This window comes from Sturnira hondurensis, unplaced genomic scaffold, assembly GCF_014824575.4.
Source record: "Sturnira hondurensis isolate 20B ecotype Veracruz unplaced genomic scaffold, ASM1482457v3 Scaffold0022215, whole genome shotgun sequence".
Lineage (NCBI taxonomy): Eukaryota > Metazoa > Chordata > Mammalia > Chiroptera > Phyllostomidae > Sturnira > Sturnira hondurensis.
In genome coordinates, this window is record NW_028094846.1 from 369,025 (window position 1) to 385,862 (window position 16,838).

General features: G+C 58.6%; 1 protein-coding gene and 4 non-coding genes across 6 annotated transcripts; 3 read left to right on the forward strand and 2 right to left on the reverse strand.

Annotated features, from left to right (window-relative positions):
* Positions 1-1,044: 1,044 nt before the first annotated feature.
* Positions 1,045-1,127, reverse strand: TRNAL-CAG (transfer RNA leucine (anticodon CAG)). Its single transcript has one exon. It is a non-coding gene; the product is annotated as a tRNA-Leu (tRNA).
* A 484-nt stretch (positions 1,128-1,611) lies between these two features.
* TRNAG-UCC (transfer RNA glycine (anticodon UCC)) lies at positions 1,612-1,683 on the forward strand. The gene has a single exon. It is a non-coding gene; the product is annotated as a tRNA-Gly (tRNA).
* A 599-nt stretch (positions 1,684-2,282) lies between these two features.
* Positions 2,283-2,354, forward strand: TRNAD-GUC (transfer RNA aspartic acid (anticodon GUC)). Its single transcript has one exon. It is a non-coding gene; the product is annotated as a tRNA-Asp (tRNA).
* Positions 2,355-4,182: 1,828 nt separating this feature from the next.
* TRNAN-GUU (transfer RNA asparagine (anticodon GUU)) lies at positions 4,183-4,256 on the forward strand. Its single transcript has one exon. It is a non-coding gene; the product is annotated as a tRNA-Asn (tRNA).
* A 1,885-nt stretch (positions 4,257-6,141) lies between these two features.
* LOC118979169 (low affinity immunoglobulin gamma Fc region receptor III-like) lies at positions 6,142-11,843 on the reverse strand. 2 transcript variants are annotated; one of them, XM_037035155.1, is made up of 6 exons: positions 11,713-11,843; positions 11,182-11,194; positions 10,886-10,893; positions 10,591-10,848; positions 7,892-8,149; positions 6,142-6,547 (listed from the first exon to the last, which is right to left on the reverse strand). In XM_037035155.1, exons 1-6 carry the CDS (start codon positions 11,750-11,752, stop codon positions 6,363-6,365), a joined length of 762 nt encoding a protein of 253 aa, XP_036891050.1. In that variant the 5' UTR covers positions 11,753-11,843; the 3' UTR covers positions 6,142-6,362. The 2 variants fall into 2 exon arrangements, with proteins under 2 accessions (XP_036891050.1, XP_036891051.1); XM_037035156.1 differs by lacking the exon at positions 10,886-10,893 and having other exon boundaries at positions 11,174-11,194.
* Between the last annotated feature and the right edge of the window lie 4,995 nt (positions 11,844-16,838).

Below are 16,838 nucleotides of genomic sequence, written 5' to 3' on the forward strand. Positions count from 1 at the left end.
CTGACAGTGCCAGTGCTCACATAATCCTGAGTCAAGGGAGCCTGGTGAGAAACGGGGACAGGATGGGGCAAGTTCAACATCAACTTGAGCAAAGACCGAGGGGATAGCCCAGGGCCAAGCACACTTAATACGCATCTGGGACATATATCGCGGATGCCGAGGTCTGAGGTCTGCATTTCTAATGAGCTCCCAGGTTACCTCACTAATACAGCGACTCTTCCTACGAGTTACTACAAGCAAAGGAAGGCTCAGAAAAATCCAAGGCATTCCCCAAGGCCGTAGTCTAGTAAATAACAAAGAATGCAGTTTGGCAGACTTTCACTAATCAACCAAAGGTCCTTCCACTCTCACACTTAAGGACCTCACACATCCAAACTCTTGGGCTTGACAGTTCTCCGTCTTCCCCAAAAGATGAGATTTCCCCATAGTCAGCTGCTCCCCAAGCAGAGGATGGCTTATTTGAGATCTTCAAGAAAAAGGAGTTAAAACAAGCAACTCCAAGGCCTTATCTTTGTGACTCCACCCAACCCCGTTCTGTCTGGTGAGTTCTTTCCTGCTTTTGGTGGCGGCGCAAGGCGACTGGAGTTAGAGCTGGTGGTGGGAGTGGGTCGGGGCGGGGAGCCTGAGGCTTTGACACCAGCATGTGCGCGGAAAGTCTGGCCAACTGCAGCAGACGAAGGGCCCTGGGGTGAGGCCTTTTCTTTCTGTCAGAGGAGTCTTTTGGCCTACCGGGGTGTATCTGGTGTATGGAAAAAGCTCAGTGCATCGCTGTCGAATAAAGAAATCGATAAATAGGCACTGAGAAGCTGGAATCTAAAGGAAAAAAAAAATTTTACAGGGATGTACATTAGTCTCAACTGCTCCCTGATTTCGTAGCCTAGTCTCCGGCCTAGAGAAAAAAAAAGTCCTTTTGTATATTCACCGGCAGTACAACTGTCACAGGTAGATATGCAGGATGAACAGGTGGTGATTGATTCATAGTCCTTTCTCCGTGAATTCCTGTTGTTGCTTGGGGGAAAAAAGGAAGCAAGAAAAGCAGAGTACTGTCAGGAGTGGGATTCGAACCCACGCCTCCAGGGGAGACTGCGACCTGAACGCAGCGCCTTAGACCGCTCGGCCATCCTGACTCTGAGAGTACCCTTTTTCTTATTTAATTTTAAAATTTTCTTAGCGTGCTGCGTCATGACGTCAGGATGCCTTAGTGCGGAGTTTATTTATAGTTTCACATGAAGTAGGATCGTCCCTGAACTCTTTGGCGAAGCAGGGAAAGTAAAACTGCCTCCAAGCCCTCTTTCTTATTTCCTCAGCACATCCTATTTGGTTAAGACTCCTTCTCCCTGAGCCCCGTCTCCGGTGGGGCCGATCCATGCCTGGTGGGTCCCTTCCCGGCGGTCTCCCTCGACCTTCCGCCGCAAATCGTTGTTGAAGTGAGACTCCCGGCGAACTCATTGCTGGGGCTCCCCGCAGCGGAGACCACAGGCGGAAGGTGGGCGGAGTGCGTCTTGCGAGAGGGCGCCTCGCAGTTACAGACAGGACACCGGGAAACAGATGCGGAAGGTGCACGGTCCATGCTACGCTCATGTACAGCATTCTGGGAGAACTTGTCGTACGGCGTTGGTGGTATAGTGGTGAGCATAGCTGCCTTCCAAGCAGTTGACCCGGGTTCGATTCCCGGCCAACGCAACCTTTTCCTCGCAACACCCCAGGTTCATTCTTTCCCTATTTGTCATTTTTCAAACGCTGGTCTCGGGGGTGGGGGAGGGGTGAATCTGTAAGCCGCAATCGCCCGGAGTCCCAGCAAGTGCAGTTTGTTCACTGAATTGAGTAGATGGACGTCCTTAAACCCACCCTCAATTCATTTCCTGGTGATCTCTGAGCTCGTTCGGAGCAGCTCGGTGGTATGAGCCCATTCCTTCCATCGACAAGTGGGTGACATCTAAGTCCATTTTTCAAGCTTCTCGCTTGAAAAATGACCCTCCAAGCTCAGTTGTGTTGTGTGCGAGCGTAGCACACGTGCCTGTGTGAAGACTAAGTATGAACAAAATCTAATTAATGTGTACGACATTTTGCATATGCTGGGTTAAGTGTGGAAATGATTAGCTGCTTCTGCTGACTTTTTAACGTGGCCATTAAGAAATTTAAATTTCTGTCCGACTCCTATAACGTTTCGGTTGTCACGCGATCTACACAACGAAATGCAACTTTAGCAGCAACCTAGGTCAGTGCCTGCAAACTTGTAAGTAGCTTTATAAGCCCTGAGTTTCAGCACTCGCTCGCGGTTTTCCTCGTTAGTATAGTGGTGAGTATCCCCGCCTGTCACGCGGGAGACCGGGGTTCGATTCCCCGACGGGGAGGCACAAGTTCCTTTTGTTTTTTGTTTTTCTCTTTTCCACTCCTCTCCAGAACTTTGTCCAAATTCTCCCTAGGCGGAAACAACCCGAACACAACTCCAGGTTTTCTCCGAGGGCTCGTCTCTCACCTGAGAACATCGGGGACAATGGGCGACCGTCGCGGTGGGTGCGCTTTGGCCCTGACGGCGAGACGCGCCAGACCACTGACCCTGCAGTCCCGCGTCCCCCTGTCCTGCCGCCCTGGGACCGGACCTCCAGGGCACCGGTTCCGCCGTCAGCCGCGCGCTCCGAGCGCTCCCGGCCTTTCCTTCTCGTCCTCCTCTCGCCCCGACGACCTGCGCCCTCAGGTGCGCACGAACTGGCGGCGCGGCCTCTGCCACCTCGGTTTTGGGGAATAAACGAAGCTTCCAGGTCCGTACAGACTGTACAGCAACGCGAGGGCCAGTCTGACGGAGCCCTGCTTTCGCCGCCGATGGATGGTTTGCTTTTGCGCACGTTATTCAGCTGCCCCGGGCCGCTTCTTGTCGGGACAGAGCACACAGCCCACGCTCATTTTTAAAGAGGTGTTTTTCCTGGACGTATAGTCGTACTGCATAATCCTTGTGCAAAACGTGGAGAATAAACACATCACAAAGAAAGAAAGGCCAGACGTACCTTTATCATCCGGAAAATCCTTACTAATATTTTGCTGTAAGTTTATCTCGGGCATTTGCAAGTGCAAACTGGGAATCATACTGTGCCTGTCCCGCCCCGCCGCGCCCCCCAAAAAACCCAACACAACACCCTACGGTACTTGAGTGTTTATTTGCAATGTGGAAAAGTCGACACTCATTAGGTAATAGTCTGAAACACGATTTAGCTGCCTTCATTGTGTTGTGCCTCACGGCTCCCTACCGCAGCGGTTTCGCCGTTTCCAGGGATTTCGTCCCCTGCGGGGCGGCAGCGCTTCGGCTCTCTGCTGGGCCGCGGAGCCTGCGCCCTCTTGGCCAGTGTTTCCACCGCGGCCTCCGGGGGTCTCTGCCCCGCCCGCACCCAGGTCAAAGGTCAGCCGAAGGTACCAGAGATTTACTTGCGGGCGCGCTTTCCCCGAACGGGGCATTTTCATTTTACGGGACGAGGCCGAAGGCTCCCACCGGCGCTGGGCGCGGTGGCGGCGCGGGTCGAGGAGGGAGGTTCTGCGCGGGGGCTTCGGAGGGGCCTGGACCCGGCGACGCAGCGCGGCCCGTGCCCCTGCGGCAGGAACTGGTGTGGCCCGCGGCTGGAGACTCCCGGGGCGGGGGGCGGGGCGCGATGCAAGTCGCCTGTGGCGGTGAATCGTCCCAGGGACCGAGGCGGGAGCTTCTCTCCGCTCGCTCGGGGGCGCTGAGCGGGCGCCCCGGTGGGAGACTCTGGAAAAGGGGTCTCGGCCTCCGGGGAAGTCTGTAAACCGCAGGGGCGTCCGCTCAGAGCAGCTGCGGCGGGGGAACCGTTCGGGGTGTTAGGCTCCCTTCCTTCGACTTTATACTTTTCAGGACACCGTTGGTATTTTACACTTTCACAGTAAAATTCTCGTGCGTTAATACTCGCCCCTGTGCACACGAATTCAGGAAACATCCCAGCGAAACCAGGGGACTGCGGGATCCCTGGGGAACGCCCGCCTCGGGCTCTGAGGTCCTTTCCTCCTCGCCGCGCCCCTTCTGAGCCTCGTGACCCCAGCAGGTGACAGGTGACCGCGCGGGAGCGGACCTGACGAGCTTGCGCGGCAGCTGCACCGTCCCCCGCGGTTTGGGGAAGTGACGCTGCGACGGGGTTCTTCACTGAAATGACTTGGCGGCGGCACCAACGCTCGCCTGTCTCTGTGGCGCAATCGGTTAGCGCGTTCGGCTGTTAACCGAAAGGTTGGTGGTTCGAGCCCACCCAGGGACGCGCGCCTCTGTTTTGAGCCTCTGGGTCTCCTTCACGACACCTGCAGCCTCTTTTGGGAGGCGCGCTCGGAACTCGTGAACCCGCGGGGCCGGGACCTGGGCCCGCGCTCGGCCAGCGGAGGGGCTCTGCCTCCCTTCCCGGAGGGCTGGTCTCCTACTGTCCTCGCTCGCGTCCTGCCAACGCTGGCGGAGGGGCGGCCAAGGCGCCCAGACCCTCGGTGGCCCGCAGGATCCGGACAGGCTCCCCGCCCTCCCCCCGACCCCCCTCCAGGCCCACGACTCTCTTGGCCATTGAATCTTCGCTCGTGGCTGGACCGAGCCTGGCAAGTCCCACTCGTCCTCCACCAGCACCCCCGAGATGAGGCCTCCGCACTCTCCTCCCGCAGGCGGTTTTCCCACTAGGATAACAGCCCCCCACCCCCGCCCCAGAGTGACCCTGTGCTGTCCCTCCCTAGGTCTCCAGCACCTAAACTCAAGCTGGGCACGGCGTGGCGCCACGCAAGTGAGCCAAATGTCCAAGGTTTCCACGTGCACTGGCTGCGGCCGGAGTGCCGTCCAGGCTCCCGCAGCAACCTCTGCTCAGGCCCTGCCCCCTTCCCACCCGTGCCTTCTCCGTCACGTCCACCTCTGCCCCCCTCCTCATCTGCCCATCCCTGCGCCTGCAGAGGACCCCTGTGCGCCTTTGGTGAACGAGCCAGCGGACCCGGTCCTAGGAGCTGTGGCGGGACGCTGCTGATGGAGAGGGGTGTCCATCACCCGGGGCGAACAGGAGGTGAGAAGGGTTTGGCGTGGGGGTTTTAATGTCGTGGGGGTTTTCCATCCTCTGCCTGAGAGGAGCAGGCGGTGGGTTGTAAAACGCTTTACCAGAGTCAAAAACCGATCTGCCGGAAACTGGGAAGGCAGGAAGACAGAGCTGTGGCCTTCTTTCAGGAGCCCAGGGACTGGAATGTCACAGCTGAACTGGGTGGGGTTTAGTACATTCAGTCTGGTCCTCTAGCGGTTGTCTGATGCCCAGGTGAGCAAAGCCAGACCTCAATTAGTGCAACAGAGAAGCTGGTTCTCTGTCCCCTCCCCTCTGCCCTCACATTCCTACCACCCTGGCCAGCAAAGTGTTCTCAGCTGCCCATCCCTTCCCTGGCTGACTCTTTCTTGTTGCGCTTTCTCGGTGCAGACCAGTGACGTCTGCTCACCGATCCGAGTTGGGGACTGCGATGCATCTCTCCTTCCCAGGGCACAGGGGTGGCTCTGTGTTTTCTCTCCCCTGTTCCTGCCCCAGCCCCCATCCTGGGACCATTTCTCCTCAGGATGTGAAGAGTGCTCATCACACATGAGGACACCATCCCAGTTCTGACAGCCACTGTCCCCCAGTTCCGACTGCAAACTTAGATTTTACTCAGGCCCCCTGTTTTCTAGGGAGACGCCCCAGCGGGGTGTGCCCCCGTCTGTCCTGGACCACCCTGCTCTTTCTTAGCTACACCCTTCGTGGACTCTGCTGTCTCTTCCAGACTCCTCAGCAGTCCCCATAGTCTGAGGAGTTTCAGGGCGCCCTGACAGCACCAGCCTTGCAGCAGGGCACCGACCACGGTCCAGCTGCCACTCAGTCGTGAGCGCCCGCATCTGTGTCTCCAGTTACTTAAGGAAAACGTTCACACATCAAGGGTCGCCATTGGAGACTGTACTGCTGCTTGGCAAGGACAGGGGCTGGGACAGGGGGCTGGGACAGGGGGCTGGGACAGGGGGCTGTGTGGCTCTGGGACCTCAAGTCCTGGGAATGCAGCAGCCCCCAGGGGCTCCCCAGGTTGCCCCTGGGGGTCACAAGCCCTTTGGGGTTGCTTTGTAAAGTATATTAATTGTGGAATCACAATGCTGTACACCAAAAACTAACCTAAAAGTGTATGTCAACTGTAATCAAAAGCAAACTTTAGAAACCAGATCGAGCACTAAAAATGACAGTATTTTTAAAAATCAGGCCTTTCTTTTTCATTGGAGGCCAAGGAAAATAGGGTTGGGCGAAGGGCCCTCAGCCGGACTCTGAGGTGCAGATTTCCTGTTCTTCCCGGAGGTGGGTGGCGTGGGGAAGACAGCAAGGGGTTCAAAGATTCTGTCTTCATTGCTCCTGCTTGTCCTCGGGGCTCTTGCTCCACGTGACTTTGTCATTCCTCCTTTTCCTCAATGCGTTTTGGAGGTCTCTCCGCACAGAGAAATACAGCCCGGTGTCCACGGCGAACAGGAGTCCCAGCAGCAGGCTGATGGTAACCAGCTTCCCCGGTGGAGCAGGTGGGATTGCCACACCTGTGAGGACAGGCAGAGGGGCAGGAGAACGGCAGCTGTCAGGGCAGAAATTTGGGATCGAGAACGAGGTCCTTCCTCAGCGGAGGTCCTACTGACAGTGGCCGAGCTGGGTTCTCAGGGGCAGCGGCGTCTGCAGGAAGCCTTCGCTTCCTCCTAGGCTGTCCCCCCACCCCCACCCCTGCACGGGAGCTGCCCCCTGGGGCACGGCCCTCCAAACCACAGCAGAAGCAGCTTCCTGTCCCAGGGAGATTGCGCCTGGGGAAGCGAGCGAGTGAGGGTGTTGGGTTTGGTGTGAATTTGTAAAGGTTGTCACAGTTCAAGTTGGTGTGAGAATATCATGTCTCAACTCAGGAACTTTATCTTGCATCTGAAAACGACACTCATTGTGTGGTTCGTTGTCAGTAAAGGAAATCTGAAAATGTGCTACTTTTGGAATGTGCTACTTACTGGCAGGAAAACTGACACTGTTTCTTCGCCGAGAGGCGCAGGAACTGATCCCCCGCCCAGAAGAGAGCGAGGTGGGACTTGTCGGTTCTTACTCTCTTGGCCCTTGCTGTTGTTCCTGAAAACTCATTCCTCGCTGCTGTCTACAAACTGGTAATATTAGGTTGGATTTTTAATCTCAAGTTTTTAACTCTTAACTTTGATTTAATTGCAAACTTAGGAGAAGTTACCAGAATAATATGATGAACTCTCTCTCTCTCTCTCTCTATATATATATATATATATATTACCTACATTTACTAATTGCTGGCATTCTGGCCCATTTGCTTCATTATTTGCCCCCATCTTTCCCTCACCTGTTGAGAGTGTTGACTTTAAACTGAAATTGCAATGGAATTATTGTCACACGAATCCTGGCTTTGTTTTGTTAAAGTCCCCAAAGGTGTGTGTCTCCGCTGTCTTACTGTGCAGTCTCGGTCTGGATACAGGGGATGTTACTGACACCGGGGAGTCCAGGAGCACCGTGTGTGTGGGGGGGGGCAGGGCCTCTGACCCCCTCCTCCCCGGGGCGCTCCACAGAAAGCGGGCAAACATCTCTCAGCACAGGGGTGCCTGTCTGATTCTTTCATTTTATCAGGTGCGACCTGAGGGGCAAGTTAATGGCCCCCTCTTTTCCTCCTTAGTTCCTTCCTCTGTGTCTGGGAGCTGATGGTCCCCTTCCCATCACATGGTCAGAGGGTGGGGGTGGGGGGGTCCCAGAGAAGGAGACACTTAGCCCAGCGTGTGGCCCAGGGGGAGCCCGATACACGCCCCCGTCTCTGTCACAGAAACTGGGGCTCAGAGAGGCCCGTAGCTTTGCCGCTGCCCAGCGGGGGTCCCCCCGGGCCTCACCCAGTTCACCGAGCACGAGGACTTGCACGGCCTCGGAAGACTCGTTCCGCCGGTCCCTGATCATCCCCCGGCAGAAGTAGGAGCCGTTGTGCTCGCCTGTCGCCGGTGAGATGTGGAACTCAGAGTTCTGGCGAGAAAACTTCTTGCCTCTGCCGTTCTGGAAAAACTGGACCCTGTAGACCGTCAAGTTCTTCCAGCTGTGGCACCTCAGCACGAGGGGCTCCCCTGCCTGGACCACCCAGCGCCGGGCCTGGAGCACCAGCCAGGCTGAAAGACACGGGCCCCGGAGGCCTCGGTGACGGGCACAACTTACCCTTGGTGGGGCCCTGGCCACCAGATCCCCAGGTGGACAGTGGACGGGGAGCCCTTCCTACAAGCCCCCCAAAGGAAAAAGCCCCCCGCCAACCCTCCAGACCTGCGTGAGAGCTTGAGCCACACCAAGACCTCTGTCTAAGGGGGGTAGACGGGCAGACACAGAGTGAGAACCACAGCCAGGGCAGAGCGACTCCGCGACAAGGCAGGCGAGACACCGTCCACAGGGTGCAGGGCTGCCCTCGGTGTGTGAAGGCAGGCGGCAATGGGCCCAGAGTGGTCTAGATGCAAGAGTCAAAGTTGCACTTGACCATGGTGATCTGCCTCCTTAAAGGAAAGGCAGTCCCAGAAGGAACAGACAGTTTGCGGAGACACGGAAAGACTCTGCAGCAGCCGGGTCCCTGGGCGGCCGGGGGAGTGGCTGCAGGTGCTGTGAGGGACAGCTCAATCTGAAGGTCAAGGAGGAGAGAGACGGGTGTGCCCTTGGGACCTGGGGGTGTCTGAGGGCCACCGGGCCTCCGTGAGCCCATCTGCACCCCTGAGCTCAGCCTTCAAGAGCAAAAAGACCGCCGCCTCCAGCACGCGGTGCTCACAGACCCACAGCTGCCTCGCCCAGCGACCACATTCCACACGGAGGGAACCCGGCCGGCGCGCAGACCTGGACAATCGCAGGTAAGCTGCAGACAAAGTGTGAAATGGAAACGAGAAACAGTCGTGAGGCGGTGTTTAGTGAGAAAGACGGGAAGCAAAAAGTGTATGCTCACAGAAGCCGAACACAGAGGATCACACCCTTTCTTTTTAAATATTAACGGGTTTCCTGGGGTGGGGGGAGGGGCCGGTGGATTGTTTTAATTTTCTTCCTTTTACTTTTACGCATTTTTGAAAATGCAATGAGGTTTGTAAGAACAAAACAATAAAACTTACTTTAAAAAATCAACTCTTTCATGCTCAACAAAATTGGTGAACATGAAAATTCTCTACCTGGAATATTTGCCAAGCAGAAGGTAGCCTCCATTATTTATGAAGAGATACCATTTATCAAAAGAGGTCCCGTGCCTATATGCCCACGTGCCGTGTGAGCAGAGATGGGTTATCTTAGCGTCACACGCGGTGGCTGAGAGGTGCCGCCAGACCTCGCGCCCTGACCTGCTCTGGTGGCCTTTCCGGAACACACTGGTCCCAGTCTGCCCCCCACATACTCAGTGAACGTTCGCGGGACAGATATTTCATCGAATATGCACCAGGGTTGTGCAGACTGGGGGTACCCCGGGAACTGCACCACACGATCCTGACCTCCGAGTGACTCAGAAACAATCGCAACAGAAAGCAGCGAGTGTGACACCGTCTAAGATCCCAGGACTCGGGGGCGGAGAGAACGGGTCGGAGGGGTTCTGCCCAGAGAAAGTCAGGAAGAGGAAGGTGCCTCAGCGGAGAAAAGTGAGGTGTGGGGGGAGGGGACCAGGACTGGCCTGGGGATGTGGGTGGCCCTGTGCGGTTTAACACGGTCCTCCCCAACTGGACTTCAGAAGCCGGGCCCCCGAGCCAAGCTCCAGGCCAACCAACAACCCCCAGAGTTGATTATTCTCTTGCTGCCTGTTGGTGAAGCCCCATTTTATTCGATTGGAGGTGCCATCTCTCTCCTGGGGGGCAGCAGGTGCCCTTCCTTCAGCTTCTGTGAGATGTCAGCCCAGTGGGCAGCCAGCGGCTAAGGAGCCCCCAAAACCAGCTGCAGGGGCCCAGCCCCATGGAGCCCTCCTGTGCGTCCGCCTGCCCTGGGCCCCCTCCCCCTCCAAGCCCAGCCAGGGTGTCAGTGTGGTCACGGTCCCAGGGGCAGGGACAGGGTGTCACCCCACAGAGATCCCGCCTCCACACTCCCGGCCTGCCTGTGGTGCCTGGGGGCTGTGGAGGGCACACAGCCTTTCGTCCCACCCAGAGGCTGACGGCGCCTCCGGGTGCCAGGAGGACCGCAGGCAGCCCAGTCACGCTGTGAGTCTGTGTGTGGCGTTGACGGGACCGAGATGGGTGGCTCGGCCATGAGTGGGGACAGCTTGGGCTTTGTGTGTCAGAGCCTGAGGAGGACAGAGAGGTCTGAGAACAGACTCATTCATGTGCACGAGAAGGACTAGTGAGCTCAGAGCCAGCGAGCAGGGCAACAGGGGGCGGGGGGCGCTGGTGTCCTCCGTGGCCACTGCTCCTGTGACTGGGGGGGGGGGGCAGCAGTTTTGCCCCTGCCACCGCCAGGTTTGACACAGTGCCCTCCAGCAAGGCAGAGGGACCACGGATCCCCTCATCGCGGCTCTGACCCCCCAGAATGTCCCCTCTGGTGCTCCCCCAGCCTTCCTGGCCTCTGGTGTCACCGGCTATTGGCGACCCCCCTCTCCCCATCACCCGCTCACCGGCGACAACTTGGAGCCGCACTGGACGGCTGAGCTCGGAGCGGCTGGTCTGACACTGGTACTCCCCACTGTTGTTCACCCGGGCCGACGCGATGAAGTGGCTGGAGGCCTGGTTGGGCAGGAGGGTCCCATTGTGCCACCACCGTGTGGATTTGTCCTCTTCCGTGTAGTTCCCCCGGCACGTCAGTGTCACGGAGTCCATCTCGAGAAGCCTGTCCCACTCAGGGTACAGGGACAGCTCAGCCTTCGGGAGACCTGAGGAGAGAAGGCAGTGTGGGCCAGGGTGGGGGGTGAGCAGCCCGTACCCTGCCTCCCGGGAGGCGCCGCGCCAGGGTCAGCCCTGCAAACCACGCCGGTCTGAGACCCCGGCTCAGAGCCTCTTGGCTTGGAGACTCTCCGCCCCACTGTGGCTGCTCTTCACCTTCAGGAAGGCCGGCCGGAGAAGCGCAGGGCCAGGCCTCCCGTGGGGGGGGGGGATTGCCCCTGCTACCGCGCCCCCCACCGCCGGCCGTGGCCACGGCACATGGCTTCTGCATCCTACAGGCCCCGTGGGGTCAGTCCGACACCCTGAGAGCTGACTCACCGGTGCACGTGCCCGTGGAAGCTGCAGGACAGAAGGGGAAGACAGATGTGAACCTGAGCAGAGACGGGGGTGGCTGCCCCTGGAGCCGCCTGTGTTCCCAGGAACCAGGTCGTGCAGACGGCCGGCTGTCCTCGCTGGTCTCCAATGTCCGTGCCTTCAGCCCCCTCCTCCACGGCCCACCCAAACCCCTGTTTTCAACACCGTCCCCTTACTTGGTCCCTGTTCAACCCCCCAGATTAAGGATATGGATCGACTCTGCCTGAAAGAAAGCTTCAAGCAACTGGGACCCAAGTCCCCTCCCTGGAAAGAGCAGACATTAAAAGTCCTGGAGAGACGCTCTGGTCCATGCATAGATGGGGGTGCTGAGAACCGGGGCACCACCGTCCCCTTCGCCTCCTGACGGCACGCCACCAGTGCCAGCATCCCCAGTGGCTGGTCCTGGGAGCTGGACCCGGGGCTGCAGACGCCAGAGGGGCCCGGCTCCTGGCCTGACCCCCAGGCACCTGGAGTGTCTCCACCCGCCGGCCACTCTGACTCACCCAGAAGCAGCAGAGCGGCGGGCGGCAGCAGCTGCCACATGCTGGCCCTGAGAGGGACGCCTGCTGCGACTGGCGGACCTGGACTTCTGAGGAGAAGTAAAGCGGCCTCCCCCGCCCCCTTTTACTCAACAGGCTCCTGCTCTGGGAACATCACTGATGGCTGAGTCTGACCTCGGGCACGTGAGCCTTGGGCAGTGGGGGTGGCGCCTGCAGGGGAAGCTGAGTGGAGGCGTGTCCCCTTGTCCCTCGTGGGCCCTGGTGGCAGTCTGTGGGGCCCCCTCGGAAATCTCAGGGTACGTGCTCCACCCGGAGGGGCTGGGTCCACCCAGCACCAAGAAGGGGAGAGAGCCCGAGACAGGGGACCAGACAGGGGCCAGTGAGGGCGGTCCTTGGGGACCTGCACCTCAGACCTTCTCCTTCCCGCCCGGCCCGAATCCCCGGCGCCGCTGAAGTGCAGGGACCAGGCGTTTCGCCCTTGAGACCCCTACAGGTGCCCCTCACCCCAGTGTTATCCCCACCGATGTTTTCTTTCAAAGTTAAAATGCCTATGCCTTCTTCTCGCTCTCCCAGTGTGAATTCACTCACAAGGCTCCCAGTGTCTCTGGAAAGAAACCTTGGCTGTTGCGGAGAAATGGGCTCTGGAGAAAGCAAGGGGTGAGCAGAAAGGTGGGGGGCTGAGGGGTCGGAGGCGAGGGGAGGTGAGGCCGGGGGCTCTGTACCTCCACCCCAGTGGCACCCGGGCTGCGCCAAGCCACAGCCACTCAGGGGGGCCCGTCCTGCTCAGGGCTGGTGGGGAAGGTGGGGGAGGTGGAGGTGTGGGGACGTCCACTCTGTTCTCTAGATCCCGGCGGTCAGCACATGCACACCCTCCCACACGCCTACCCTCCCCCTCAGTCCGGGCATCAGGCAGAAAACCAAACTGCTTGGAACTGATGTTCCTTTTCATGCCAGAAGTGGCCAACACCACTCCTCAGGTTTCGATGGTTGTTTGTCTGGCCTGTGGGTCGAGTTCGTTGTCCTTCCCTGTCCCCATCCCTGCCCCACACGCCTTCTTGCAGCTGCCCCTCCCCTGCAGGCCCGTGGACCAATGGATGCTGGTGAGCAGCCAGGCAGGGGTTCCTGAGCGGCCCCTCGGGGGCTCCATTTACATCTCGCAAAATGCGGACCCACGCCCACCTCAGCTGCTTGTCTGGGCCCTGCAGTGAGAGCACCTCCAGGGGTCACAGTGGCTCTCTGCCCCGGACGGCATTCACTTCGGTTTTCCTTCTGGGAGGTCTCACTTCTCCAACTCGCCTTCTGGGTGTGGCCTTCCAGGGAGGAAGGATGTGTTAGCCTGGCCACCAGGAGTGGGAAGCGTTTGGGGAGCCACCACGGAGAGTTGCCCAGGTGGGTGGGGCTGACTTTCTAAGGCGGGCAAAGGCAAGCAAATAAGAGAAGGGGATGCCCTTGGAGGGCTGGTCCCTGCTACCCTGCCCTGTCCCTCTTGGAGACACCAGAGCGCCAGGCACTGGGCTGTGTTGTCCCTGGGGCTCCCAGCTTCTCCTGGGAAGACCTCTGGATAAGCATCTCCGAGAGCATTTGTGAAAAGCTGTGTGTGCGCAGAGACGGCTGTGGCCATTCCGTCCAGGGAGGAGTCCGCACAGAAGACAGGACCCTTGGTGGCATCACAAGAGAATGATGTGGCTGGTGTGTCTGCAGAGCTGCGCTTGGTACCCGAGATCAGTGGGCACCACGCGGCACCTAGTGGGTTAACGGAGGGCAGAAGAAGCTCAGCTCCTAAGCCATTTGGGCCTCAGTCTCCCCCTCTGTGAAATGGGGCTGAAAACAGCAGCCTTAACCCCGAGGAGTTGTTGAGGACAATGGCCCGGTGGCTGCTGGTTCCCTGTCCAGACCCGTGCCAGCTGGTCATTGTTTCAAATGCCAAAGGGGAGGTGGGACTCCCTGGCTCCCTGAGTTAGGCTGTGACGCCGGTGTCCTGTCCCCTGTCCCCTGGCCTCCTGTGGGACTTGTCGTTTCTGTGGACCGTGAGGTCTCTGAGGGCAGGAACCGGTTCCTCCGGCAACCACCGTGCCCCCGCATTTCACACACAGCCTGGAACGTTCTAGGCCCTCCATTCAGTCACTGGGTGACGCCGGAGGGCCGGTGGGTCACGGTGAGCAGCGCCTGCTTCCTGGGGCTGCCCTCAGAGGGAGAGTCGCAGAGTGCGAAACTGTTCGTGGAGATGTCAGGCTGTCAGGCAACGCCAGCAGGTTTACACTGTGGTGAAAGGACTCCCCCCGCAGGCCTGGAAGTAGGGGGAGGGGAGAGGCTGCGGGTGGGGGTCGTCGGGGGTTGTTGTCACAGCCCCAGTGAGAGAAGGGGGTCCTGTAGGAGCAGAAGGGCTGTTGAGGAGAGGCGTGCAGGGGCGGAGCGGGCGGGGCGTGGGTGAGCCCGGGCGGGAGGGGCGTGCGGGAGGGTCCGGTGGCGCTCAGTGTCGGTGGTGGCAGGGATCAGAGGGCTGGTGTGCACTTGTGACAGGCAGGCAGAGGAGGGGGTGCAGGCCTGGGTGGAGGGAGGGGAACGGAGTGAGGGGGTCCTGGTGATTTTGGGTGAGATGTTGAGGAGGCGTTGGACGCACAGCCCCGAAGATGGCTCTGCACCAGGGACACCTTTGGGAGTCCCCAACGCCGCTGATGTTCTAGACTGAAAAACGCTTTGGGCGTCTCCCAAGGAAAAATGCAAATGTCGGTGCTTTCCCTCTCTGAGCGCGCTGTGCCTTCCCGGGGCCCTTTCCCCTTCCTCCTGGGCATTGCCTGTGCCTCCCCCTCCCGAGCTCCAGGGTCCCTTCTGCTGCCTCTGGCGCTTGTCTCCTGAGCCCACGCAGCCCAGCTGGCTCACACCTGCCTCTGTGCTTTCTCAAGAAACTTTCTCTTAAAACTCAAAAAAAAAAAATGACAACATACAGTGCGTTTTCCCTGTAATTCAAAATGCTCCCTGGAAGCCCACCTGAGGGCGCAGGTCGGGATGGAATGTGGGTGAGCGCTCTCTATCCAGGGACTGGGAGAGGGGAGGGGGGAGTGGAAGGGGTGGACAGGGGAGGGGACAGGGACAGAGACTTGGCACTCGGCCACTCTCGCTGTGTGTGCAAAAATAGAGTTGCTGACAGAGCAGATTGGGGAGGCAGGGCAGTGAGGAAGTTGGCCCCCAGAGGCCCCCTCCTGGTGTGAAGGGCTGTACCACCACCCAGGAAGTAGCCGTGGTCTCTGCCCTCGTCATTTCAGGGGCTGCGGCTGGGGACAGAAGCCTGATTGCTTCTGGCTGAAGATGAAATAAAAACAAAAAACCATCTCAATGAATTACTAGTCCTCTTGAGACTCTGTTATGAAGGAGCAGTGAGCGGTGGTCCTGGCTCTCCAGGAGCCCCTCCCCCTCTCAGCCGCACCCCATTCTCCCTGGGGGAGCCCCACTGTGAGCCGCCTCAACAGAGAAACCAAAGGGGCCGGACCCCCCTTTCCCACTTTGAGCTAGTGCGATGGGTTAAACTGTGTCCCCGAAACCCGTATGTTGAAGCCCAGGGCCTCGGGATGGGAGTGTGTTTGGAGGCCAGGCCTCGAAGGGGCAACTAAGGTAAAGGGAGGACTTTGAGTGGACCCTAACCCAGTACGACTGGTGCCCTCACAGGAAGCGACGAGGACACAGACACACACACAGAGGGACGAGCCCATGGGGACTCCGGGAGGACGTCCAGGAGAGAGGCCTCGGAGGAGCCGGCCTGCCCACACCTGGGTCTCGGGCTCCAGCCTCCAGGACGGCGAGGAATAAAGGTCTGTTGTCCAAACTGTGTCTGTTACGGGAGCCGGAGAGCAGCCTGCTAGTCTCCTCTGGGATGCCGACCTGGGAGGGAGATGGCTGGGTCTCAGTCGTCACCGCGGTGGGGCCGCTGACGCGCCTCCACTTTCCACCCAGGAGATCCCTGTCCTCTGCTAATGCCTGTGGTTTCTGGAAGACTCGCTCCCAGTGAGAAGCCCTGACTGACTCCGCAGGAGGGAGACCCAAAGACTTACGTCCTGGAGAGGACAGAGGGGGAGAGGGTGGCCAATAACCGGTGACACCAGAGGCCAGGGAAGGCGGGGGGAGCACCAGAAGGGGACATTCTGGGGGATCAGAGCCACGATGAGGGGATCCGTGGTCCCTCCACCTTTCCTCGAGACTGGGACGCGTTTGGCGGGAGACTGGGACTCATTTAGAGGCTGCCGTGACAAAGGGCTCCCCTTCCCAGGGCCCGTGCTGGTCAGGCAGTTAGGAGTCCGGGGGGGGGGGGCGGCGGGGGAGGACACGGATCCAGTCTCCAGGTGGAGAAAGCGAAGGATGACCACTGAGAAGATCGTACTGTCCTTCTAGAACTTTCCCTGCACATTTGCATTCGTGCAGACGGGCCTCTGCCTGTACCTGTGTGTTTCGTCCATTTTCAGTTGTTTATGTTTACACATGACATGATTTTCTGCAACTTGAGTTTTTACAATAATCCCACATACACACAGGCACACAAACACACCCACCGCTCAACATTTTCCACATTGTTTTGAATTTTTAAAAAACTTTAGTGGTGTTCACTTACAGTTGTCCTGCATTTTCCCCTATTGCCTCCCCCCACTCACCCCCGCAGTCACTCCCCGCCCTTGTCTGTGCCCGTGAGTCCTCTGTTCGTGTTCCTTTGCTCGCCTCTTCCCCTTCTTTCCACCATTATGCCCCTCCCTTCGTCCTTCTGGTCATGGTCACTTTGTTCTTCATTTCCCTGTCTCTGTTTCTATCTCACTCACTTGTTTTGTTGATGAGGCTCCACTTACGGGTGAGATCATCGTCTTTGAGGGACTCGTGGAGAGGAAGAGCAACGCTCCTCCTTAGGCTTCCTTGAGTCTTAGAAGGCACGTCTGCTAGACCGGCCCGGCTTGGCCCATTGTGTCTTAACGGATGTCAGCCGGAGCAAGGGCCACTCCCTCCCATCACGCGTCCACACAGAGGCGAACAGCGAAGGCCACAGAGGGGCCCCGAGACATGCGATGGTCTTCTAAGGAAATATCCTACTCGCTCACTTTCATAACGAAGTAGAGTAACCCTCTGAAGTACCAACGCAACAGGCGTCAGAA

What these genes read in the sequence shown, in the direction of transcription:
- LOC118979169 (XM_037035155.1), bottom strand. Translation starts at nt 11,752, where the DNA reads ATGTGGCAGCTGCTGCCGCCCGCCGCTCTGCTGCTTCTGG. An exon ending in GCGGCTCCAAGTTGTCGCCG is followed by an intron (nt 8,150 to 10,590) that starts GTGAGCGGGTGA and finishes CGTGTCTTTCAG; the next exon opens with CCTGGCTGGTGCTCCAGGCC. An exon ending in CGTGCAAGTCCTCGTGCTCG is followed by an intron (nt 6,548 to 7,891) that starts GTGAACTGGGTG and finishes CTGTCCTCACAG; the next exon opens with GTGTGGCAATCCCACCTGCT.